Source organism: Dipodomys merriami, unplaced genomic scaffold (genome assembly GCF_024711535.1).
Source record: "Dipodomys merriami isolate MVZ:Mamm:240054 unplaced genomic scaffold, mDipMer1.0.p SCAF_22, whole genome shotgun sequence".
Taxonomy (NCBI): domain Eukaryota; kingdom Metazoa; phylum Chordata; class Mammalia; order Rodentia; family Heteromyidae; genus Dipodomys; species Dipodomys merriami.
The window spans coordinates 10,772,329-10,799,601 of NW_027203604.1; the positions used below are offsets into that span (position 1 = coordinate 10,772,329).

Sequence of the window (27,273 nt, forward strand, 5' to 3'; positions counted from 1 at the left end):
CTAGAGTGCCAGAATGGGTAAAATAACAAGATCCAACTACATACTGTCTATAAGAAATGAATTCCAACTTTTTTTTCAAAAACTTTTTTCATTGATTTTTTTATTGTAAAAATGTTGTACAGAGGGGTTACAGTTGCATGAGTAGGGTAATGAGTACATTTCATAGCTAGCATTGTTACCTCCTCCTTTATTTTCCCCCTACCATCACTTCCCTCCCCACCTCCCCAACTCCTCCCACCCATCCCCATCCCAACATTGTAAAGTTTGTTTTCAATATAGTGTCCTGTACACTCGTCATCACAATGGGTCAGCCTGCATCCATCCTCATTTAAGCATTCTGCAATATCCCTTCCCCTCCCCAAATTACAAAAATATATATACAAGATTCAGAACAGAGCACCAGCATCAAATCCAGTGAAAACAGGGGTTATACATGGGGGAAGAACATACAATAGAAACAAAATAATCACATAGTGTGTTGTAAGTACATTAGAAACACTAGCAAGCAAGAAAGAAAAACACAAAAACAAGAAAACCTCTTGTGTCCCTGTCTGGGGGTACATTTTGCTTAACATTATCGCTCATATGGTCATATATATGTATAGCTTTAACCTACTCTGCTTGTCCTAGACATGTACTAGTCACTGCAAACAAGGGAAACCATGGGACCTATGTTTCTTTGGGCCTGGCTTACTTCACTTAATATGATTTTTTTCCAAGTCTTTCCATTTCCTAACAAAAGAGGCAATGTCATTTTTTCAGACGGAGGCATAGAATTTTACCATATATATATTATATATAATATATATAATATTATATATAATATAATATATAATATATATAATATTATATATATTATATATATGGTAAAATTCTATGCCTCCTATATATATATAATATTATATATAATATTATATATAATATAATATATAATATATAATATATATATAATATTATATATATTATATATATTATATATATGGTGGAATTCTATGCCTCCATATATATATATATATATATATATATATATATACCAAATTTTCTTGATCCATTCATCTACTGAGGGGCATCTGGGTTGGTTCCATATCTTAGCTATGGTAAATAATGCTGCTATAAACGTGGTTATGCTGGTAGCTTTAATATGGTCTTGTTTGCGATCATGTGGGTAAATGCCCCAAAGTGGGATTGCTGGGTCATAAGGGAGCTCTATGTGGAGTCTTTTGAGGAACCTCCATGCTGCTTTCCAGAGTGGTTGAACAAGTTTACACTTCTACCAACAATGCAGTAGGGTTCCCTTTTGGCCACATCCCATCCAGATTTCTTTTATAGTCATTCTAGCCAGGGTGAGGTAGAATCTCAGAGTTGTCTTGATTTGCATTTCTTTTATGGCTCGAGAGTTTGAGCATTTCTTCATGTGTCTGTTGGCCATTCTTAATGAATTCAACTTTTTTTTTGGGGGGGTGGGGTCCGGTTGTGGGGCCTGAACTCTGGGCCTGGGCACTGTCCTTCAGCTCTTCAGCTCAAGGCTAGCGCTCTACCACTTGAGCCACAGCGTCCACTTCCAGCTTTTTTTTCTTTTTGCTTATGTGGTGCTGGGGAATCGAACCCAGGGCCTCAAGGCAAGCGCTCTACCACTGAGCCACCTTCCCAGCCCATGAATTCAACTTTTTTTTTTTTTTTTGTCGGTCATGGGGCTTGAACTCTGGGCCTGGGCGCTGTCCCTCAGCTCTTCAGCTCAAGGCGAGCGCTCTACCACTTGAGCTACAGCGCCACTTCCGGTTTTCTGGTGGTTTATTGGAGATAGGAGTCTCACGGTCTTTCCTGCCCTGGCTGGCTTTGAACCGTGATCCTCAGATCTCAGCCTCCTGAGTAGCTAGGATTACAGGCGTGAGCCACCAGCGCCCGGCTATGAATTCAACTTTTAAGGACATACTTGGACTGGAAGTAAAGGGATAGAAAAAAATCCATACAAATACAATACCAAAGAAAGAATAAGTGGCATAAGTTATATCAGATGAGATCAACTTTAAAATCTGTAAAAAGGCACAAGGAAGGACATTAAGTAATAATGATAAGGGGATTGATTCAGCAAGAGGAACAGGCAGTTATAAATATATATGTACCAAATATTGGAGAATTCCAGTATTTCAATATAAATAGCAAATATTAATAGACCTAAAAGGAGAAATACACATGATTACAATAATAGGAGATTTTAACATCCTACATTAAGGAGTGCAGATTTTTTTCAGACAAAAAAAAGCAATGGAGCAGCAGAGTGAAATTGCACCTAGACCAAATGAACTTAACAGACATCTACAAAAAGAGTTCATCCAATTACTCCAGTGTACATTCTGCAAGATAGATTCTATGCTAGGACACAAAATAAGTTTGCTTTTTGTTTTTGGCTTTTTTTTTTTTTTTTTTTTTGCTGGTCAATGGGCTTGAACACTGGGCCTGGCCGCTATCCCTGAGCTCTTTAACTCAAGGCAAGCACTCTACCACTTGAGTGCCATAGTACCACTTCGGTTTTCTGGTAGTTAGTTGGAGATGAGTCTCATGGCCTTTCCTGCCTGGGCTGGCTTTGAATTGCGATCCTCAGATTTCTGCCTCCTGAGTAGCTAGGATTACAGTGAGCCACCAGTGCCCAACATAAAATCAGTTTTATTAAACAAAAAAAAATTGAAATAATATTGGATCTCTTTTGTCATAATGATTCAGTATCACTAGAAATCACTAATGAGAAAAACTTTGAAAACTACACAAATTTATGAAAATGAAACACTTCATTTTCATATAACTACTAGGTTAAGGAAAGAATCAAGAAGGAAAGTTAAATGTTTCCTCCAGCAAGTGAAAATGGGAATACAACATACCCAAAAAAGGATCTAGAAAAATGCAACACTAAGAGGGAAGTTTGTGGTCATTAATGCCTACTAAAAAGTCACAGATAAATAATCTTTGTCACTGTCAAGGAACTAGAAAATCAGAACATACCAAGCTCAAAATTAGTATAAGGAAAGAAATAATAAAGACCAGAAAAGAAAGAAATGAAATGCAAAACATAAAAACAATATAAAAGATCAGCAAAATGAAAGCTGGTTCTTCAAAAATGTAAATAAATCCAAGTGCTAGCGGTTCACACCTGTAATCCTGGTTTGAAGCCAGCTCAGTCAGGGAAGTCCGTAAGACTTTTACCTCCAATTACACACCAAAAGCCAGAAGTGGGGCTATGGCTCAAGTAGTAGAGAGCTAGCCTTAACATAAAAGTTAAGGGATGGCTTCCAGACCCTGAATTCAAGCCCAAGATTGGCTTGAAAAACTATGTAAACAAAATTTTCAAACCCTTCAACTAAAAAAAAAGAGCAAACAAAAGTCAGAGATGAAAACAGAGACATTGCAGGCAATAACATAGAATTGCCAAGGATAACTAGAGAGAATTATGAATAGTTATAGGACAAAGAATTTGGTAACACAGAAGAAATGGACAAATTCTTGGGTACCTATGCTTTATCAGGACCAAATCATACAATACCTAATTATAATTGGATAAAATAATACGAGCCAACAATAAGAAAGTCAACCTCTAAGGACATACATGGACTGGAAGTAAAAAGATAGAAAAACAATCCATACTAGCAAAGCAAAAAAGCATAAATACTACTAATAACAAATGAGTAACAAGCTAGTAATGGAAAGTCTCCCACCAAAGGAAAGCCCAGGACCAGAAACCTTCTACCATCATCAGGCCAAGCAACATCTGAAAATAAACTGTGCTGACTATAGTAGCATGTGCCTGTAATTCTAGCACTCTAGGGGCAAAAGGATCATAAGTTTGAGGCAGACTAGGCTACATAGAAAGACTGTGTCTGAAAGTACTGAAAAAATAAACATAGCAAGACCTTGTCTGAAAATACTGGAAAAAAAATTTTTAAAGGAAGAACTAATATGTGCTCATTTTTAAATTCTCCAAAATTTCAGAAGGAAATTGTTCCACATTGATTCTATAAGGTCAGCAATAACAAAATCAGACAAGTTCACAACAACAGAAAGCTAGAGGTCAATTTCCTTGATGAACATAAATGCAAAAATCTTTAATAAAATGCTAGCAAATGTAACAAAACAGCACATTTAAAAGACTGTCTGCCATGATCAAGTAGGATGAGTCCCATTTGGCTGTTAGTTTGAGCCATCCAGCATTAAAGCACATTGAAATGTATAGTTTCCTATTACATAAGGACACCTGAGTCTGTGCCATCCAAGTCTTACTTTCCTGATGACAGTTTCCTTTGAGATGACTTGCTTGAGAAGCAGTAGCTATTGAGGTGTTTTAATATATGTAATTATTATAATCCATTCTTTCTAAATTCTAGTCGTGCTAAATGTGGTTTTAAGTTTAGAAATAGCATTTTAATCTCGGTTCTTCCAACTCAGGAACTAAACATATGAGGAAGTGTTCAACACCCATAAAGGAAATACAAATCAGAACAACTCTGTGATTCCATCACACTCCAGTTAGACTGACCCAACATCATGAATTCAAACAACAAATGTTGGCAGGAATGTTGCATTGTTGGTAGGAATGTAAAATAGTACAACCACTCTAGACAGCAGTCTGGAGGTCCCTCAAAAACTAAACATAGATCTTCCCTGTATCTCAGCCATACCACTCCTGGACCTTTACCCAGAACATTGAAGGCCAGGATACTATAAAAAAACATTTGCACCTCCTTGTTCATTGCTGCACTATTCACAATAGCCAAGTTATGGAAACAACTCAAATGCCCTACAGTGGAAGAGTGGAACCAAAAAAAATGTGGTACTTATATGCTGTGGAATATTACACCACCATTGGAATGGTATTGTTGACATTATGTCATTTGCAGGGAAATAGATAGACCTAGAACAAATCATGTTAAGTGAGGTAAGCCACGCTCAGAGAGACAAACAGTAAATATTTTCTCTCCTATGTGGAAGCTAGAACTAAAATACACTGGGACATGATAAATGATACAAGTCTCTAGGCATTCCCACAGTAAGTTCAAAGGAACATACTATTAGGGCAGGAACACAAAGGCTCAGTGCCTATGTGCCTCTGATAGTTTATCAAAATGAACTGCAGGAAATGGAAACAAAAAAGGTTTTCTTTATTTTTGTTTTCTTTTTGTTCTGTTTGTTCATTTATCTGTCTTTGGGAGAGTAAGGGGGCCACAGAAATGGAGGGACACAGGGTGAACAAATACAGCAGTGGTACTCAGTAGACACAATATTGAAAATGAATTGTATAACTTGTTTGTGGGACAGGAGGGAAAAACTGGGAGAGAGCAAGAAAAGGGTGACATTGTCCAAAAAGAAATGTACTCATTACCTGACTTATGTAATTGTAACACCTTGGTACATCACCTTTATAATAACAATCAAAATTAAAATTTAAAAACCTAAAGGAAAATATATCTTCTTGAAAGTTCTGGTCTTTTCTCCCTACTTCTTCATAGAGATGTGAATAAAAAGTGATTTCCCTTTCCTTTTAAAGGCAGCAAAAGTTCCTAGTCTCAAGTGTGGAGTGATGAAGTAAAAGAGACTAGCAGACTAGACAGTTGCAATAAAAAGCACAACTGGCTTTAAGTAGACATTGATTTTCAGTTAAGATTACCAACCTGGCTTCAAATATTGGTATCTAATGCAGACTGGAAAAAAACCCACGAAACTAAATTTTGGGCCAAATGAAACCCTGTGAGTTTATAGACAGACTAGAGCTGTCTGTTCCATTTTTCTCATCAAATTTGGCCTTGGCCACTCCTCTCCTCTTGGACACATGTGTCCTGGTGCCCGGCAGCCACCGGGGTGGCTGAATCCTGATGCGATGGCCATTTCCTATCCCAGTTGGTAGAAGTAACAATAGACCTGTATTGCCTGCTTTTGTCCAGGTTTCTATGTTGTGAATCTTCACTGGAAGGTACTATACTGAGCAGGGCAGATGGACTGGATGAGTTATCCAGTTGTTGACAAAACAGACTCCTCTGACCTGACTTTAACCTAAATCATGCTGCTCTGCCCCTGTTATTCCCTTGGAGTTGAAAAGTCAATCGACTCCCTAAATTCCTAAGTTACTAAACAGCAAAGTCAAAATCAAATGTGTGGTTCTGACTCCACCGAGTGGATTTTTCCAGCAACTGAGAGGAAGCAATATCGGTGTGGCGTAGCATCCTCAAAGAAGAAGCCAGACTTGTACTGAGAAAATAAAGCATGCAGGATAAAACCAGTTTTCAAGTTAATTGCTTTATTTTTATGAAATTAAAAAAGTGAGCTTAGAATTCATTCACCATTAAAGACTCTTAAAAGTTTGGGAGTTGCATTGTCAGAATTTGGTAAATTTTATTTAAACTGAAAGAAACAAGCTAAGCTTGTTGGAGTTCTGTATTTCTAGCCTCTTCCTGAGCAACATTGCTTGTCCAGTACTGTCAGCTTTTGCTTACTGCCCTGGTTATAGTTTTGGCTTGGATTCAGGAAGGTACCAGTGCCAGAGTCACTTAATAGTGACATAAAAGTTCGTGTTTTTTTTTTGTTTTATTTAGTGTATAAAGTAAGTAACAAATTAGGTTATTTCTTAGAGTGGTGTTCCAGTGAATAATGTTGATATATAAACTTATGACATTGATATATTTTTATAAATGGACCAAGGAAGCACTGGAATATTAAAGCTGCAAGGTTTTCTTTCTCCTTCCTGTTTCAGGAGGAACACAGAGATTACCACGTGCCATCGGGATGTCCTTGGCCAAGGAACTCATCTTCTCAGCACGTGTGCTCGATGGCCAGGAAGCCAAAGCAGTGGGTTTGATCAGCCATGTTCTAGAGCAGAACCCAGAGGGGGATGCCGCCTACCGAAAGGCCCTGGACCTGGCAAGAGAGTTTCTACCTCAGGTACTTCCAACTAGAATTCCTTTGTTTAGAGAACCTCCTAATGCAGTGATGAAAATAGTGGTCATCTTGAATACCTGAGATGCAGGTCCATTACCTGCTTTCCAACTAATGGAGGACATGGTAGCTATAAAACTAAGAATCTGCCAGGTAGTGGCAGTGGGTAGTGAATGGCAAAATTAGCCTGTAGGATTAGCTACTCAGGAGGCTGAGAGCTGAGGATCTTGGATCAAAACCAGTCTGGGAAGTAGAGTTTGTGAGATTCTTTTTTTTTTTTTGGGGGGGGGGTCCAGTCTTGGGGCCTGAACTCTGGGCCTGGGCGCTGTCCCTCAGCTCTTCAGCTCAAGGCTAGCGCTCTACCACTTGAGCCACAGCGCCACTTCGGGCTTTTTTCTTTTTTCTTTTTGCTTATGTGGTGCTGAGGAATCAAACCCAGGGCCTCATGCATGCAAGGCAAGCGCTCTACCACTGAGCCACCTTCCCAGCCCAGTTTATGAGATTCTTACCATCAGTTAACTACCAAAAAAAGCAAAAGGTGGAACTGTGGCTCATTAGATTCCAGACAGCTAGTCTTGAACCAAAGAAGCTCAGGGACAGTGCCAATGCCCTAAATTTAAGCCCCAGTACAGACACCAAAAAAAAAAAAAAAAAGAAGCCAACTAGAAATGTACATTGGATCACTCTTAAAATCCTTGAGGATTAAAATTGATTAGAAGATAACCTGAGGAAGGTTATATGATAGCCACATACTGATAACATTTCACCTGACAGTGTTTGACACATATGGCACAACTCCCTAGGAAACTGTTTTAGTTTGTTTACTGAGTGTTCCCACCTCAGTCATCTTGAAGAGAGACAGCATTGGGTAGGGTAAAGTACCTTCACATCACAGCCCAGTGAAATATAATTTCCTAGTAAGTAAGGAGACCTAACAGCCTGTTGTACGCACGTGGACTTTCATTGTGATGCCTGCATTTGAGATGACCAGCTTGAGAAGCTGCAGTTGTATGTTATGCGATGTTATGTGTTTGCTTGCTGGAGAGTTTAGCATTCAAGCACAGTACATACTTCCTCACAAATACACTGAAAAGATCTAGAACATTGTACTTTTTATTCAAGTATGATGATTTGTAATATTAATAGCTGTGCATCTGTGGTCCTGTTTTAAGGAATTTTTTTTTGTTGGTCATAGAGCTTGAACTCAGGGCCTGGGTGCTGTCTGTGAGCTTTTATGCTCAAGGCTCTATCACTTTGAGCCATGACACCACTTCTGGTTTTCTGGTTAATTGGCAATAAGAGTCTCACAGACTTTCCTGCCTAGTCTGGCTTTGAATGGTAATCCTCAGGTCTCAGCCTCCTGAATAGCTAGGATTACAGACTTGAGCCACCTGTGCCTGCCTTAAGGAACTGTTTGTTCTATCCCTTAGATACCTTTTTCAAATACCTTTTGGTCTGAAATCATGGATTAAAGGATTTAAATTTAACAGGAAGAATCTTTTGCTGTGTAAGTGATGAATGATCATGCTTTTATCCTAATGGAGCTAGAAGTTTTTATAGTACCCCTAACCATTTCTGGAGCCAAGGTAAGTTTTTCTCTAACTTTAGGTCACTTACCTCAAACAAGATTTATAACCATGGTGGAATATCATGAAGTCTCTTTCCAAAAAAGACGCACATTGCCCTTTCATTTCTCTAGTTTGTCTCCAGTGTCAGAAGATATTCTTGGCCTTCAGCCTGAGAACCTTTGCTGCTCTGTTATGATAAGCTGTCCTGAGAATGGCCAGACCGGCTGCATTGCGGAGTTGCTTTCTAAAACCACAGTGCCAAGTGCTGATGCTACTCTAGTCCTTCTTAAATAACTTACGAGCTGTTGGCTCTCTAAGGACGGAGCCCTTTTAAGTCATTCTCCATATGAGTTAGCTGGCATCTAGCCTTCTACTGAGCAGAGTCCAAGGAAGTATCATTGAATTGGTGGGAAGAGAGCAAAGAAATTTTTTTAACAGCTTTATAACGACTTTCATTATAACTGTGGTATTTTCACCAAAATATTAAGGAAGGAAGTATTCACCTAAAGAGAAATTGAAGTACAGATGACAGAGGAAAAAAGCAGTACCTGAACATTGGTATAGTGACCTCCTTTGGCTTAAAACTTTATGATGAAAGCATCTCTCATTTGGAATCAAGGGCTGTGTCTAAGAAAAGTCTTGGCATCATTCCGATGCTGGATACTCCCAGCTGTAATTGGTGTGAGCGCACTCAGGGCTTCAGAGCTTAATGTAGAAGGCTCACCAACTTGTTAGAATTTCTTCCCAAGCCTCCACGTGGTTCATGCCATCACTGTCCACGTCACCCTGCATGAGACCAGGCAGCACCAGCTACCTCCTTCTACCTCCATTTCTCCCACTGCCAATGTGACATTGAGCTGCACACCCCTTGGGAGTAAGCCAGCATCCTTCACTATCCTGGACAAGTTTCATTACCTCTCATCTGAAGGATGCTCCTCTGAGAATATTTATGGTTAATATTAACTACTCTCTGGGTTGGATGGATGGGAAGAGTTCAGGGACTTCAGAAAATGTTTGGCTTGTAAAAACTACATGCACAGGTTACCCAAGCATATTTGAGTGGAATAATCTTAATTTTACCTTGGTTACTTTGTTACTAAATTATTGTACCTTTATATAACTAAAACCCTCTATAAGATGATTATTTCTAGAGAATATAAATAGATTAGATTTGATCATGGAAATACCTGTATATGAAGAAAAAGAAAGGCATTTTTCATGAATTCATCTATTTCTCCATTCTCTGACTAGAGCCCTGTTCTTGTGCCCTTTAGAACCTATTTGAATTTAACTTTTCAGTTCAAACTATGAAACTGAATTCACATTTATTATGTGTGAACAAGATTTAGACATTTAAAATGAGATCAATGAACTAAATTCCATCTAGAGAGTATTGTCTTCATTAGGATAGCTTAGTAAGAGGTTGTCTCCTGCAGGACATGGGTTATGTTTCCCTTCTCACAGAGCATATCCAGTTCTTCCCTCCATGACCCAGGATGCAGCTGTACTAACCACTATACACCATCACATCAGTAGCTATCTGTGATAAGGGAGGGAGGTACAGACTGCATCTGAATTGACTAGGACCAAACTCCACCTTGATCAGCAGTATGGTTCTGAGGTTCTTTGCTTTTCCCTGCTTAGCCTCCAGGGAGAGTTACTGCAGAATGTTAGACCTTCAACTGAACTTACTAATACCTTGGAAGATGTAATTGCGGGGTAACAGAATACTGTAGAATCTAGGTAACTTACCCATTCAACACAATTGTTACAATTGTGTAATTAATACCTTGCAGAGCTCAATAAAGAAAATTTTCATCTGATAGCTCCGTCATGGAGATATCAGATCTGTGGTGCTGCTACAGATCCAACCCTGAAGTGTATTACATATATACATATTGTATAAATAGTAACTAAAATTGGCTTATTTAATTTGAATTTTAGGGACCTGTTGCAATGAGAGTGGCAAAATTAGCAATTAATCAAGGGATGGAGGTAAGTTCTTTAACCTTATTATTGGAATGAAGAGAAATTTAATCCAAAAGAATGAAGTTTGAATATCTACATAGTTTTTTAGGTTTCTATATTGCAATGTAATTGTTCGAATATTTCTGTTATTGAAGTTGCTAGGTTCCGTTTAGCAAGTATCACAACCACAGAATTCGGATTTTACTGATGCCCTGCAGCTATGACATGCTTGTTATTCTTGCCATTGAGTTAATAGACTTGTAGACTACTCATTCATAGAATGCCAAGACCAAGAGGCACTCTGTGTATTCTCAACATCACATTATAAAAGAATCCCCAGGTGGACTTCCCAGCTCCAAGCTGTATCCAGCTCTTTCCATCTTCAACTTTGCAGTGTGTCTTCTAAGAGAAACATAACCACGTAAACCAGAACCCTGGGCAAGGATTTGGCAAGGGACAGAACAGGCTCCTGATGAGCTTCGGGTTTCTACTAAGAGCGATTGTATTTTAGTTAAAGGATTTTTCGTTACAGGAATTTTGAAGAAAAATACTTCCCTGCAAGCACAAGAACCACCAATACAAAAGAAAAAAAAAAAAAGAACCACAATACTTCCACAGTTTTATGCCAGTAGAAAAGCTTCAGTTTGTTTACAATAAATGCAGTTTCATAAATCTAGAATTAATCTATTGTGTTTTATTTCAGTATGTTCATAATAGTAACTATTAATATCAAACATCTTAGATATCTCTTCCATGTACCAAGTTTTATCTGTAGCTATTACCTGTTGCTCTAAAATTGTTTTACTTCATTTAATCCTCATAATACCCTCCTCCCTCAAGTTTGTGTTTGCTACTATCTGTCAGCTCTTTGTTCAGATATGCCTGAGAAGCACAGGAAGGTTACATAACTCTCCCACATTGCACAGCCAACAAGTAGTATAGTCAGACAGGAAGTGAACCCAGGAAGCCTACTCCCAGGTCTCATCATTCTTCTGATAAGTTGTTCTATATTAAAAGATTCTTTTCTTTTGTAGTAGACCTGTTTAATTTGAATTTATATTGGACGTACCATATTGCAAAAAGTTATTTCTTCTTAAATTAATTCATTTTATGTTTTAATCCCCAGGTCGACCTAGTAACAGGGTTAGCCATAGAAGAAGCTTGTTATGCTCAGGTATGTAATACAGTCACACGTTCAGTGGAATTACCTTTACATTCTGGGCAATGCAAATGAACTATGTTACTGAGCAAGATCACCTTCCTCACCACCATTCCAAGGTTGGGGGAACAAATGTTAAGATAGATTGTTTCGGGCTGGGAAGGTGGCTCAGTGGTAGAGTGCTTGCCTTGCATGCATGAGGCCCTGGGTTCGATTCCTCAGCACCACATAAGCAAAAAGAAAAAAGCCGGAAGTGGCGCTGTGGCTCAAGTGGTAGAGCGCTAGCCTTGAGCTGAAGAACTGAGGGACAGCGCCCAGGCCCAGAGTTCAGGCCCCATGACCGGACCCCCCCCCCCAAAAAAAAAGACATCCACAAGAGCAGGTCTCTCATGGTCACTGACAGAGAGCATGGCATCTTCACGAGTGGGGGAAGAGTCCCTGCTAGGATTGTCAGCTGAAGATTTCCCAGGAGCCCGCAGGTTCTTCCCCTAGAACAAGGCAGAGAACTGGGCAATGGTAGAAAGGTTGAAGACAAAAAATCACTACTCCTGAGGCTGGGAAGGTGGCTCAGTGGTAGAGCACTTGCCTTGCATGCATGAAGCCCTGGGTTCGATTCCTCAGCACCACATAAGCAAAAAGAAAAAAGCCGGAAGTGGCGCGCTAGCCTTGAGCTGAAGAGCTGAGGGACAGCATCCAGGCCCAGAGTTCAGGCCCCACGACCAGACCCCCCCAAAAAAAAAAAGATAGATTGTTTCTTCCTTTTGATTGTGGCCAGCTTTTATGACTGATTCTTTTCCACAGATGATTCATCTACATAATTTAGAAGCTGTTATAACTTGGTGCCATTTGGCTGTAGCACTTTGTCTAGGCTCATGTCTTCTTTGCCAGTATAGACTTCACTTCTTATCCTGTGTAGAGAGGTGACAGAGGGTATGGTGTGAACGTATATTTATCATGTGGTAATGCTATTTGACACTCTGGCTTTTTCTCTCTTTTTTTTTTTTTTTTTGGTCATTCGTGGGGCTTGAACTCTGGTCCTGAGCTCTGTCCCTCATCTCTTCAGCTCAAGGCTAGCGCTCCACCACTTCAGCTACAGCGCCACTTCCTACTCTGGCTTGTTCTGAGGTTTCATCTTGGAAGTTCACTAATGGAATTATATTTATACTTATTATAATTATCACTATATCTATATTTATTAAATACAAGTTAGCAGGTTTGCTTTGTGAGAAAGAGCTTCCAACCAAGAGCCTTGTATATGACAGGCGGGCCTACTTAAACTTGAGCTCTAGCTCCAGCTGTTTTTATGGAAAAAAAAAATATTTTTTTTCTGAAAAATAGTAACTTTGTTTTAGAGAATCTAAAACAAAAGCATTTCGTTCTGCCCTTTCACAGAGTTTTTAGAATTGCATGATGAGATCATAAGTTAGTTACTCTTTGTCTGGCTGTATATCAATCACTCACCAATGAGTGCATGCCATGAGTGCCACTTCCAGATTTTAAGTATTTCTGACTTCAAAAAGTTTCACCAAGCATTTAAAAAGAATTCCACTTTTCTACAATGTCTTCCAAAAAATGGATGCTTAAGTAATACTTCTGACTTACTACATGAGGTCATCATTATCCTACCCAAAAGAAATACTAGAGAAAGATATTACAAGAAAGGAAGACTATAGACAAATGTCTCTCATGAATATGACCTAAAAAAAATCCCTTGAGGTAATTTCAGAAGAATTATATGCCGAACCAAGTGCGATTTATTCATACATGCAAGGGTTTTTCAATATTGGAAAATCAGTCAGTGTACTCCATCATATAAACAAGATAAAGAAGAAGGTTTATGGTCTTACTAGTAGATACAAATAAAAAGGATGGGCTGGAGGAATGGCTCATTGGTAAAGCACCAGCCAAGCAATTAAGCTGAGTAAATATGAGACCATGAGTTCAAACTATGCTTCAAAAACAAGTTTTTGCTAAAATCCAGTGTTTACTTATGATAAAAAAAAAAATTCTCAGCAAACTCTAAATGAAGTAGACCTTCTTCAACTTGATAAGAACATGCTTATCAAAAAACAATAACAACAAAAAACCTGGCTGACATGTATTTAATGATCAGAACAAAATATGGTTGTCCTCTGTCTGTGACTTTTCAACATCATATACTTGGAATCCTATTATGCAGTAGGAAAAAGAATTAGCAGTTGTACTGGTTAAGAAGGAAGAAATATATTCACAGACTGGGTTGGTTGTATAAGTAGAAAATCTCAAAGAATAACAGCCTTATCTTAATGACAGCAAGATTACAATCCAGGTTAATGTACAGAAGTCAGTTGTCTCTATCAACCAGCAATGAAGAATTGGGATTCAAAATTAACATTATAATAGCAGTCAGAATAGAATAAAACTTAGGTATAAATCCAACAAAATATGTACATGAGCTATAGGAAAAGAAACTACAAATCTCTGGTAAAAGAAATCAAGATCTGGGGCTGGTAGTTCAGTGGTAGAGTGCTTGCCTTGCATGCATGAGGCCCTGGGTTCAATTACTCAGCACCACATAAGCAGAAAAAGCCAGAAGTGGCACTGTGGCTCAAGTGGTGGAGTGCTAACCTTGAGCTGAAGAGCTGAGGGACAGCGCCCAGGCCCAGAGTTCAGGCCCCACGGATTGACAAAACACAAAAACAAAAACAAAAACAAACAAAGATCTGCTGGGTGCTGTTGGCTCAGACCTGTAATCCTAGCTACTCAGGAAGCTGAGATCTGAGGATTGCAGTTCAAAGCCAGCTCAAAGTCTGTTAGACTCTTATCTCTAACGAACCACCAGAAAACCAGTTTTCTGGTGGCTCAAGTGATAGAGCACTGGCCTTGAGCTGAAGAGCTAGGGGATAGCACCCAAGCCAGAGTTCAAGCCCCATAAACTACAAAAAAAAAAAAAAAAAAGAACAATCAGGAGCCCTGAAGTAGACCCACACAATACAGTCAGCTGATAATTTTGAGAAAGAAGCAAAAGCAGTTCCATGGAGAAAGGATAGTCTTGAAGACAAATAGGGCTAGAACATCTGAACATATACATACACAAGAATGCATCTTGCCAGGCACAGGAGGCTCATGACTGTAATCCAGCTGTTTGGGAGGCTGAGATCTGAGGAATACAGTTCAAAACTAGCCCAGGCAGGAAAGCCCTTGATACTCTTAACTCCAATTAATCACCAGAAAGCTAGAAGTGAAGCTGTTGCTCAAGGGGTAGAGCACTAGCCTTGAGAAAACAAAGCTCAGTAACAGCAGCCACACCCTGAGATCTAGCCCCAGAACCAGCATACACATGCTTACACACACACACACACACACACACACACACACACACACACACACACACACACACACACACACACACACACACACACACACACACACACACACACACACACACACACACACACACACACAAATGCATGTAGACACTGACCCTGCACTGTTTACAGAATGAAATTCAACATGGTCAAGTATAATAGGTTTTTTTAGATATAAATCAAAAACAAAAAACTTAATGTTTGACTTCATTAGAATTAACTGCTCAGTAAAAATCATCACTAAAAGGGTAAAAGATAGGCTGAGAAAATTTTTGCAGAACATCTACTTTGTATATAAATTATTACAACCATATGTTAAGAAAAAATTAAAAGTGCACAAAAGATCTAAGTAAACACCAACGTATGTACACAAATGGCAAATGGTCATATGAAATGATGTTAGAACATTTATCATTAAGAAACTGCAGATTGGGCTGGGAAGGTGGCTCAGTGGTAGAGTGCTTGCCTTGCATGCATGAGGCTCTGGGTTCAATTCCTCACCACCACATAAGCAGAAAAAGCCAGAAGTGGTGCTGTGGCTCAAGTGGTAGAGCGCTAGCCTTGAGCTGAAGAGCTGAGGGACAGTGCCCAGGCCCAGAGTTCAGGCCCCATGACTGGCACACGCATGCACGCACCCACGCGTGCACACAAACACACAGAAACTGCAGATTAAACTATAATGTTCATATAACCTGTTAGAATGGCTAAAAATTCAAAGCCGAAATCAGGTGCTGACAAGGTATGGTGCTACTATTGCTGCAGGGGTTGTTAAATGGTGAGGCCACATGGTGACAGTTTGGGAGTTTCTTATAAAGCCAAATGTATCTTCACCACATGAGCTAGCAGTGGTGGGTTTTGGTATTTATTTACTCAACTAATTCAGAAACTTACCTCCATACAAAAACCTGCACACTGTTTTATTTATAATTACTAAGTCTTGGAAGTAGTAGGTAAAAATACAGACAGTGGTGTATCTGTAGAATATTGTAATATGCAATGGAATATTATATAATGATAAAAAGATAAGATCTATGAAACTACAAAATGCCATGAAGGAACCTTTAATACATGTGACTAAAAAGTTTCAGTCTAAAAACACTATGTACAGTGTAATTCCAGAACAGTGAAATTCTGGTAAAGATTTTGAGTGACAGGTTAGGAATAAATAAGTGGAACAAATGTTGTTTAGGGCAAAATCAGTGCTGGCGAATCCTAATTTTTAAAATTAGAATTGAAATGGAAAAAAAGCTATTTGGAGTAAAGATAATTCAGTCACATAATTACACAAATTAATCAATTGACTAGTAGATTTCAAAAGTTTAGGATGAACTTCTGATTAGTTTTCTTAGATAATACTTGCCAAACTATGATGTTCTGTTTTTAATTTTTGGTAATATTTTGCTTTTCTTAGACCATTTCTACAAAAGACAGACTTGAAGGTCTTCTTGCTTTTAAAGAGAAAAGGCCCCCTCGCTTTAAAGGCGAATAGGAGGCAGAAGTTCATACAGTGCCGCTGTAATGAAGGTACTTCTGGAAGTACCTTCCAATTCACCCTATGCCTCAGCCCACGGACCCTCCATGACCAAAGTGAGGAGCTGCTCATGTCCCGAGCTCGCGTCTAGAAAGACCATCCTGTACTTCCTGCCAAGTGTATCATGTCATAGTCATTCATATTTATAAGGCTAGTAGTGTACTGTCAGAAACATTACAATTAGGTATATGTTTTTAAATATTTCCTGCATATGAGGCTTTCCGTTCTTAATTTTTTAATGTGAATAATTTATATATTGCACACTCTAGGAATAATATTGACTGTATGTCTACTGTACTGCATTAAGAAAATAAAATTATTTCTGTATACCAAAAATGTGAAGTTATACCAAATAAAGTTTCTAGGTGATTAGATACATATGAACAAGTACACATATGTACATCTCAACTAGAAAAATGAATTGATAGATCTTCTGAGTGAAAACTACCTAATATGAATAAAATAAGTGAAAACAACCCTTGGGAGCTTTTCTTTTACCCCATCCTTTTTGAATTGAATACATCATTGCCTGTTGGACTTGTAGAGAAATATTTTCAGGCAGCTTCCTTACTTAGTCTTAGCCTACAGAATCATCTTAATCCAATCAGACTAATAAAAGAGTGGTCCCTGGCCCTCTACTGTGAAAAGGGCTGATTGACATAAGAAAAAATGGTACCCCAAGGTTGGTTTGGGGTCATGATATAGAGTGTCCGTGCACTGATGGCTCACACTGTAATCCTTGCTACTCAGGAGATCTGGAGGTTCAAAAAGTCTGTATGAGACACCATTTCCAAAATAACCAGCAAATAGCCAGGGGGGCAAGACAAGCCAACCAGGGTCTCTGAGTTTTTGAACCCTTGTCCACAAAAGTAAATGAATAAGTAAATAAATAAATAAAAATGGAGATTATCCTTTGCTTTCGTGCCCCCTTCAATTTACTTTGGATTTTGTAAGGGAAAAAAAAATGGTGAACATCACAGCCCTTTCTCCTAATAGACATAAAGAAATGTCTCGAGGAGTTGGGTGTGGGCCTCGGGGAGGAACATGGCTATGAGATATGGGAATTGTGAACTGTGGGGAGCTTACTGAAAATGGAAGGTCGAAGTGCTCCCAAATACCTGCAAATAGCTTTGTTGATGTTCATTTTGTCTGGGCAGAATGATGAAGTGGTACCCAGACATGGGCTAGGTCATGCCAAAGATGGAGCTTGCCTGTGGGATTCTATCAGCCAAGAAGGCCCTATTCTGCCTGGTTCATATGCTCTTACAACAACATCCTGCCTCTTCCTCTCAGCACTATGTCCTTATCCGAGGACTTCATTGCTCTTAATTCTCAAAAGCTTTGGCTTCTAATTTGGGAGTTGAACTCTCACCATAATTCTAAAATTCCAGCAAGAGTCAGAAGTGAACCAGCCTGCAAATGACTGTCAGTTGCTGCTTCTTCCAACCAAAGTGGGAAGGCTGTCTGTCCCTACTGAGGCCTGTGTTACTCAGGCCAAGGGTTGCTTTCTCATCATCTGAGGTGCTGCTGATTTAGATGATAGCTGATCTGAGTCCTATAAAAGGAGCTCATTAAAAGTTACAGTCTTAGCAATTGCATTTGGTGGTGTGTGCACTTGTTTACTGATAAATTTGCTGAGCTGTCCATTTTGCACACGATAATCTGCAAATAGTCCTTTAAAGGTTTCAGGACCATTTTACCCTATTTATGGCAAGCTAAAATGCCACTTCCATTTTAACTGAGCAGGAAATGATTGTGTTAACGAAAGGGATTATTATGAGTGCGCCAGTGACCAGGCGCCTGTGGCTCACACCTTTTATCCTAGCTATTCAGGAGGCTGGGATCACAGTGCAAAGCTAGCTAAGGCAGAAAAGCCAAAAAGCTGGAGGTAGAGCAGTGGTTCAAGTGGTAGAGTGTTATCCCTTTATCAAAAAGAAAAAAGAAATAAAAACTCGGGGACAGCACCCAGGCCCTGAATTCCAAGCCCCAGGATCAGCACCAAAAACAAACACACAAAACAGTGTGCCAGGTGAATTGTTGCGCCTGAGGTGGATGAGGAGGCCAGCTGACAGCTGCTTATTAATCATTTTATAATTTCCTAACAAGCTGGGCATCTGTGGCTCACGTCTATAATCCTATCTCCTCAAGAGGTTGAGATTCTGAGGATGGAGATTCAAAGCCAGCAAGGGCAGGAAAGTCCATGACACTTAAACTCCAATAAAACCACCCAAAAAGTCAGAAGTGAAAGTGCAACTCAAGTGATACAGAGCCAGCCTTAAGCATGAAATGTAAGGAACAGTGTCCAACCCCTAAGTTCAAGCCCCAGTACTGGTTAAAAAAATAAAAAGTTCTGACAAGTCACTGCATCTGTTGTAATTTGTAATATTGTAAGAATTGTAGCCAATGCTCCTTGGCTATCTTCCCTTCCCGTTGGTTTTCTGTCTCTACACAGTCCTGCTGATGAGTAGTTCTGATGTGCCTTGGTGTGGCTGTAATGACATCAAGGGCTCTTCTCTTCCAGCCTGGGGAGTATGAGTGATCTTTCTCTGAACTTATTGCTTCTGAAACAAGCTAGAAATATGCTGGCTGTATCTGTGCATTCAGATGAGGGGAAAGAAGGTTAAGAAGGCCTGGGCATGAAAGCAAAGTGAAGAGAAAAACATTTTGCTTTACTTCAGAGCAGGAAACCTACTAGTTTGGCAAGAATTCAAGACTGGCTAATTTATAACTTCTCTCCTAAACACAGAGAGGTCTCTGAGTGACTGGAGTTCTGAGTCAAGGGAAGTCTCAAACTATGAGTCCAATCTTCTGATTGCTTCCGATTTTTGACTTTTTCTGTAAAAATGGATCTGGTTTCTCATCAATCAGGTCTCCTCACCTGCTTTAGCTAGCAAAAAATTGGCTTGTCACGAAGTGAAGGGATTTTTTTTTGTTTTGTTTTTGGTGCAGGTACTGGGGCTTAAACTCAGGGCCTTGGCCCTATCCTTCAACTTTTTTGCTCAAGATTAGCACTTTACCACTTGAGCCACAGTTTGACTTTCAGCTTTTGGCTGCCAGGGCTGGCTTTGAACCTCAATCTCAGATGTCAGCCTACTGAGAAGTTAAGATTACAGGCATGAGCCACCTGTGCCTAGCAGTGAAATGTCATTTTTGAGTAGTACTTACGGGAGTGCTTTGTACATGAGCCAAAATAGTGAAATGCCAATTCTTGGATACAGCTCTTACAGAAAATGCATGTTTTCCTATGAGCTTGTCACCGTCTGGCTGGTGACTCTTCGTCACTTGACCTTAACTTTCCCTTGGGGTAATGCCCCTACATTGGCTCCTTTTAGGGTCCAAAGATCCCAGCAGGCCAACATTTAAAATTAAGCAGATCATTATTTGCCTACCAACCTAGTTACATTTTAACTGATGAATATGTCAGTGTTTATTGAGCTTTATCAAAACAGCAGTAAAGTTTATTTTTCTCATAAAATGTTAAAGAATAACAGTATACATGATATACACATGTCACCAAAGACAAAAATAGCATGTTAATGTTACTGCTTAGTTGCTAATACTTTGTTGTGCAGATTGTGATTTGGGGTGCTTTGGGAAATAGCACTCTGCCCAAAACAGCTGTGCATCTCACTCTGAAATGTCTGCCTTTCAAAGTTTATCATCCTTCTTCTAGTGAATCTAAAAATTTCACTAGCCCATAGAGCAGAGGATCCAATCCTCAAGTTGTTGGGCAGCATTTATTTTCTGAGCAAATTCTCCAAGGCAGCCAAAGGGGTGCCTGATGAGGCAGATAAAGGGTGCCAAGAAAGATGGACTATGCACATGGCTAGAACTAGCCTCTGGATGCTTGTCTACATAGCTTGTATTAAGAGGAGTCCCAGTGGGAAGATGTCCTTCCTTGGTAAGTCAGCTGTTCTCTGGAGATGGACAAGGATTTAACAGAACTGCATGTCAAGTCAAATTACAGGAAGCAGAAAACTAGGCTGGGAGGTAGCTCATTTATACAGTATGTGCTTCGCATGCCTGAGGCCCTGGATTCTATTCCCAGTGCCACAGAAAAAGAAAAAAAAATTATGTTTGGGGGGGCCATATTGGCATTGTCACTGAATATACCCTGTAGATATGATGGAGTAAGGCTAGATATTGTCATGGAAGAAATTACTGAATTATAAGCCCATCATACCTGTCTGATACATTTTACAGCATTACTTTGCTTCCTCTCCTGTCCTCCTGCAGTCACTCCCACTGTGGTCTTTGATGGTTCCAGAAGGCTCAAGCCTGGAGAACTCAGTTGCCCAAACGCATTGCAGTATGTGATGGAGTTCAGGACTGAACCTAGAGCTGTTGACTTTCTCATTGGTACTGAGCTGATAAAACCAGACATCATAACCAAAGACTGTTAATGTGTAGGAACCAGTATCCTTTGCTCTAAATTGTTTGCCAGTTGTCTCATCACTTGGAGAGACTCTGAGTGTACTTACTAAATGATCTGATGGCACAGACAGGCAAGGTGACAGAGCTCCTTGGCACCCTTATACCAGTCACTGCATGGTTCCTATTCCTTGCCCTAGGAAATGGGTCTGTTGCTTAAGAAACAGACCAGCTGAGCCACTGCTGGTGACTCACTCCTGTAATCCCAGTTACTCAGGAAGTTGAGATCTGAGAATCACAGTTCATTAGTCCAGACAAAAAGTCCATGAGACACTTATCTCCAAAAAAACTACTCAAAAAAGCCAGAAGTGGCCCTGTGCTCAAGTGGTAGAGACTAGCCTTGAGTACAAAGAAGCTCAGGGACAATACCCAAGTCCTGAGTTCAAGCCCAGGACGGGCAAAAGAAAGAAAAAGGAAGGAAGAAAGACCAGCTGGGCGTGGTGGCTCATGCCTGTAATCCTAGCTACTCCACAGGCTGAGATCTGAGGATTGCTGTTTAAAGCCAGCCCGGGTAGGAAAGGTTGTGGAACTCTTTAATCAACCACTGGCTCAAGTGGTGGATTGCTAGAGCAAGAAAGCTAAAAGTCAGCATTTAGGCCATGAGTTCAAGCCCCAGTATTGGCATGGGAGGGTGGGGAGGGGTGTGGAGAGAAAAAAGGAAAGAAGGAAAGAAGGAAGGAACTAAAAAACAGGCTGTGTGAAAAATTCATGCTGATCACTCTGCACTCAAGGTCCCAATATTTATTTATTTATTTTGAAATGAGTACATTTCCTGTCCAACATTATTTACTGACTCCACTGCCAGTACCTGCAGCTGTCTTTGGAAAGACTGAGAGGTATCCAGTAGTCTCTGATCCAGCCTTGGGAGCCATTACACTATGTGTGCCAGAGACTCGAAAGGAATAGAAACATCACCATGGCATGAGGTCGTATCTTTGGACTGCAGTTTATTTTATTTATTTTTTATTGTAAAGATACTATACAGAGGGGTTACAGATACATGAGTAAAGTAATAAGTACATTTCCTATCGAGCATTGTTACCCTCTCTGCAGTTATTGTGGTGATGTTCACAGATGATTTCAGAGAAACTTGGAAGTTGGCAAGGGCACTCTCGACCTTTCAAAAATAATCTGAGTTTCTTTCACTTTCAGCCTCCAAAGAATGTTGAATGAACCTTTTGTGAAGCCAAAAGTGAAGTGTTTGGCAAGGCAGGTAAGCTCAAACTCCTAACTGCCTCTCCCACTCTGAGTAGTAGTTCTGAATTGTCTCAGCATTCCTAAAGTGTGCTTTTCATGAAATCTAAACTTGTTTAAGAGTGGGCATGATTTGAATACTTGAAAAATATAACCACAAAGCCCATTCTGGTGGCTCACATCTGTCATGCTAGCTACTCAAGAGGTTGAGATTCAGAAGATTACTATTTGAAGCAAGCCTGCAAAGTAAAGTTTGTGAGACTTCAATTCCAAAATAATGAGCAAAACGCAGGCCGAAGGTGTGGCTCAAGTGGTAGGCACACTGGCTAGTCCAAGGTCCTGACTTCAAATCCTTGTACAAAAAACAACATAATCAAAGATAATAATGACATACCGTAAGAGTTAGGAAATGACAATAATTCAATTTGACAGGAAAAAATTATAATCATTGGAGAGGTGTGTGTGTGTGTGTGTGTGTGTGTGTGTGTGTGTGTGTGTGTGTGTGTGTGTGTGTGTGTGTGTGTGTATGCGTGTACTAGGGCTTGAACTCAGAGCCTGGGCACTGTCCTTTAGCTTTTTTCAACCAAGGCTGGTGCTCCAGCATATGAGCCACAGATCCACTGCAGGCTTTTTGCTGATTCACTGGATTTAAGAGTGTCCCAGATGTTTTTGCCTGGGCTGGCTTTGAACTGGAACCTCAGATCTCAGCTGCCTGAATAGCTATTGCAGGCATGAGTTACCAGCATGTGGCTTTTTTTTTTTCTTTCTAACTCTTATTTTTAATGTTTTATCAGTGGCCTATTGGTAGCTTGCTTAGCCCCTAAATAAGCATGTACAATACACTGGAAAATTACTTCCTTTTAGTGTGCTCTTTGTGGGAATGTGTTTGACTTGTATTGTTAATCCACTTTCCTAAAAAGACTTGACAGATGGTATTTATTGGGCCCACCCACAGTGCTGGTACTCCTGAGATCAGTTGTGGTGTGCCTTCTCCCAGTGAACTTGCCATTAGTCTAGGCTCAGAAAAGATTAGTAACCTCATCTTGGAGGCCACAGCATAAATACATCTTGTCTCTATTCATCATATCCCAGAATAGTAGTTTTCCACAGCTGCTGGTGCCTGGGACAGGTGCCTTCAACAAGCATCCTTTGGGCATGTACCTGGAAACAATGTTGAGGAAAAACGATCTCAGAGATTCCCTCCCTCCCTCCCTCCCTCCCTCCCTCCCTTCCTTCCTTCCTTCCTTCCATCTTTTCCCTACTACATATAATTGTGCATAGTGTGTCTTTATTCTCCTTTTTATTTTGGTACCTTAATCCTGATCTCTCTCTCCCTCCACCCCCCCCCCCGTATATGTGTGTGTATCTCCATTTCTCTGCTAGTCTAGTTGGGTTCATAAATTAAATAACATTTTATTGATTTTTTATACTTTTGCTTCTTTCATTTATTCCCATTTGAAGCTTTAATTCTTCTGTTTGCTTTCTTTGGTTAATTTGCCATTATTTATTAATTTATGTTAACATGGAATGCTGGTTATTGATTTATGATCTTTCCCATAAGCACTGCTTTAATAGCGCCCTGCCCATTTGCTATGTTGTTCGTATAGGAGAGCTAACATAATGTCCCTGAACTGGTACCCTGGGTCTATCAATTGGCTGCAATCTGACCCTTGGCTGATACTGAGAACTTAGATTTGGGCCAGTTCCCATTATTCCAAGAGTGAGTGAAAGTCATTCCTGATTATGGTGTATGTGAGGCTCCTGCTTTCTTTTTAGGAATACAGAATTTGGGGATTTGTCGGGCAGACCATACCTATATATGGCAAGTCTCCAGTGAAAATGCTGGACACTCAATATCTAATGAAATTTTGGCAACACTTCCCATGTGCTCGAACTAATTTGGGAAATGAAATGCATCCTGTGTGACCTTGCAAAGGACCCTTGGCAGTGACTGGTCTCCCTTGGTCTTCATCACACACCTTTCCCCTTCATTGCTCATGCTTGGAATCCTTTTGCTGTCAGAAATCACAGCCATGAATACTGGCCAGAAGCTGAGACCTGTGTGTCCTTCCAGTTGGATTATCAGATCTGAAGACAGGTGTTGGGTCTTCCAACATGTAGGTTTCGTTTTCATTCATCTTATTTTTTTTATTTTCCTTTTTTTTATCTGTGACCCTTTTTTGTTTAGAATTTTTTAAAATCCACATACTTGTAAATCCCATCGTTTTCTTTTTTACTGATTTAAAACTTCATTCCATGGCAAAAAAAATTTTGAGGAATTTCAATCTTCTCTATTTTAGTAAGACTTGTTTTATGGCCCCATAAATGGGCAGGCCCAGAGAAGGTTCTGTGTGCAGTTGGAGGAATGCGTATTCTGCTCCTGTTGGAGGAAGTATCCAATACATGTGTGTTAGGTCTACTTTCATTTATTTCCTTGTTGGCTTTCTGAGTACTTGTTTCAGCCACTTTTGAAAGTGAAGTATTAGAAGTTTGCAATTACTGTTGTTCAATTGTTTATTATTCAACAATGAATACTTGTCAACCAATAGTTGTCAACATACTTTGCTTTTGGGTTGGAGTGTTTAACCATTTGTACTTCATGTAATTATAAGGAAGGGCAAATAGTCACCATTTTGCTATTTGCTTTCTACACATTATGTATTTTTTAAATTCCTTATTCCTGCCTTCTTTTTATTTAATCTTTGTATTTTCTAGCATGCCATTTGAATTTGTTTGCCATGTGATTTGCTATATATAATGTGACATCATATTATATATACCTTTTATATACATAATATATAAAATTACATAGTTACATATAACGTTACATATTACATTATATGACATGTTATATTTATATTACATATAGTATATATCTTTTTACTAAATTCCTTTCATTTCTTTGGTGGTACTATTGGTATCATTGACTTGATCTCCTAATGCTTTTGTCATACAAATTAAATATGTGTGCATTTTAAGGCCATCATAACTGAGTAATTACTACTTCTTGAAGTTATTTTTAATTATGATTGAAAAAGAAAAGTTACAAATGTAAAATATGCTTGAGCACTCTTTTATAAAAAGTATTTTTGGCCAGGCACTTGTAGCTCATGCCTATAATCCTAGCAACTCAAAGGCAGAGATCTAAGGATTGCAGTTCAAAGCCAGCCTGGGCAGGAAAGTCCATGAGATTCTTATCTCCCACTAATCACCAAAACCTGGAAGTGTAGCTGTGGCTCAAGTAGTAGGGTGCCACCCTTGAGCTCAGGGACAGAACCCAGATCCTGAGTTTAAGTCCCCAAGAGAACTGTTGTGTGCACATGTATGCATGCATGCATACACACACACACACACACACACACACACACACACACACACACACACACACTTTTATACCTTAAAGTATTGCTACCTTTATCAGTGTTCTTTATTTTTCTGATATGAATTGGAATTGCTTTTTAGAATCTTTTCTTGTCAACTTTAAGGACTCCTTTTGATTTTTCTTATAGGGAAGATACACTAGAATTTTTAATCTTTAAAATGTCCTAAATTTAGTTTCACATTTGAAGAATATTTTTGTTAGATATAGAATTTTGATTGACAGTCTTCCATTTCCACTTTCAATGTGTCACCCTACTGTCTTTGGCTTTCATGGTTTTGTATGAAAAATCAGCTGTCACTCTTTTGGATAATACTTTGTCCGTAATCTTGCTGCTTTCAAAATCCATTTTTTTGTCATTTGACAAAGTTAACTATAATGTGTGTCAGTGTGGCTTTCTTTGCCTTAATGCTGTTTTGAGTTTCTTCAATGTGTCAATTTTTTTTACATTCCTTTTTTTTACTTTTTTATTGTGAAAATACTGTACAGAGGGGTTACAATTACATGGGCTAGATAATGAGTGCATTTCTTTATCAAGCATTATAGCAATGTGTCAATTTTTGTCTTTGACAAATTTGGAAACTTTTGGGCCATTTCATATATTTTTTTCCACCTGTTTGTCTTTCATCTCCTTCTGAGATGTATGTGTTTAATGACATGCTAATATACTATGTTAATTATTATATTATTTTTATTATATCATATATATTATGTTACTATGTTAGCATGAACAAGACAGTTTTACATTTAAATGAACAGTACTTCTACTCTTCAGATATGACAGTGTCTCTTGGTAAGCTTTCAACTTTCCTTATTCTTTCCTTATTCTTTCTCTATCATTTAAAATCTGCTTTCAAGACCATACAGTGAATTTTTTATTGTAATTATTACATTCCTAGTTTTAAAAATTGTCCTTTGGTTCTTTCTCCCTACTCTACTTTCTGTTGAAAGTCCCTACTTGGTCAGATATTGTTAATTTACATCATTAAGACATCATTCTCATAATTCTCCTTAGTACTTTGAAGATATCTAAAACATTTATTTAAAAGATTTTCTAGTTGGTTCAACATCTAGACATTCTCAGATGTGATAAATGCTTTTTTATGACTTTTTTTTCATGTCTTATAATGTTTGTGGAATTAGTGAACATTAAAAAATAATACAATGGGCAGCTCTAAAAATCAGACCTTCCCTTCCAACCCAACCAGATTAAAGAATGTCCTTGCTGTTTTACTGACTTTCCTGTGTACTTTGTTGTATATGGTCCCTAAACCTCTGCCTGCTTCTTGGTCAGTCAGTGATTGGTCAGTCAGAAATTTCCTTGAATTCCTCTAGCTCTTATTGAGGGTATCTGTGTACAAGTTGTTGGCAAGCAATTGACAACTCTGCTTAGCTTTCACTTTGCCCTTGTGCAGAGATAGAACTTTCTCTGCCTTTTCCGGGGCCTACATACAACTCTGCATATGTACATGTGGGAGAAGGGGACCAGTCTTGGAACTTGAACTCAGGCCCTGGGCACTGTCCCTGAGTAGTTTTGCTCAAGGCTAGCCCTCTATCACTTGAGCCACAGCTCCATGTCTTGTGGACTTTCTTGCCTAGGTTAACTTCAAACTCTGATCCTCAGATTTCAGCTTCCTGAGTAGCTAGGATTGCAGGCATAAATGAGTCACTTTCACCCACCCTGTACATGGCCTTCTTGATTCCTAGGAATATGTCAGAACATTTTTCAGCACATCTCATTTCCCAGCTTTTCCTTTTAAGTGTTTTTGTCAGTTCTTTAT

The 27,273-nt window shown here is 39.2% G+C and overlaps 1 protein-coding gene and 1 long non-coding RNA gene across 3 annotated transcripts in view; both read left to right on the plus strand.

Moving 5' to 3' along the window:
- The window catches only part of Auh (AU RNA binding methylglutaconyl-CoA hydratase), a 147,586-nt gene extending 130,762 nt beyond the window's left edge, over nucleotides 1-16,824 (plus strand). The window contains exons 7-10 of one of the 2 annotated variants that reach the window (XM_070033326.1): nucleotides 6,734-6,921; nucleotides 10,428-10,478; nucleotides 11,578-11,625; nucleotides 16,369-16,824. In XM_070033326.1, the coding sequence (XP_069889427.1) occupies nucleotides 6,734-6,921; nucleotides 10,428-10,478; nucleotides 11,578-11,625; nucleotides 16,369-16,446 (365 nt within the window). In that variant the 3' untranslated portion in view covers nucleotides 16,447-16,824. Of the gene's footprint in view, nucleotides 1-6,733; nucleotides 6,922-10,427; nucleotides 10,479-10,983; nucleotides 11,093-11,577; nucleotides 11,626-16,368 lie in introns of those variants that run through there. The other variant, XM_070033327.1, reaches the window with a different exon arrangement.
- A 3,188-nt stretch (nucleotides 16,825-20,012) lies between these two features.
- Nucleotides 20,013-27,273, plus strand: part of LOC138834579 (uncharacterized) — a 65,269-nt gene continuing 58,008 nt past the window's right edge. Inside the window, exons 1-2 of the long non-coding RNA XR_011374207.1 lie at nucleotides 20,013-20,847; nucleotides 22,072-22,132. This is a non-coding gene — a long non-coding RNA (uncharacterized lncRNA). The remainder of the gene's footprint in view (nucleotides 20,848-22,071; nucleotides 22,133-27,273) is intronic.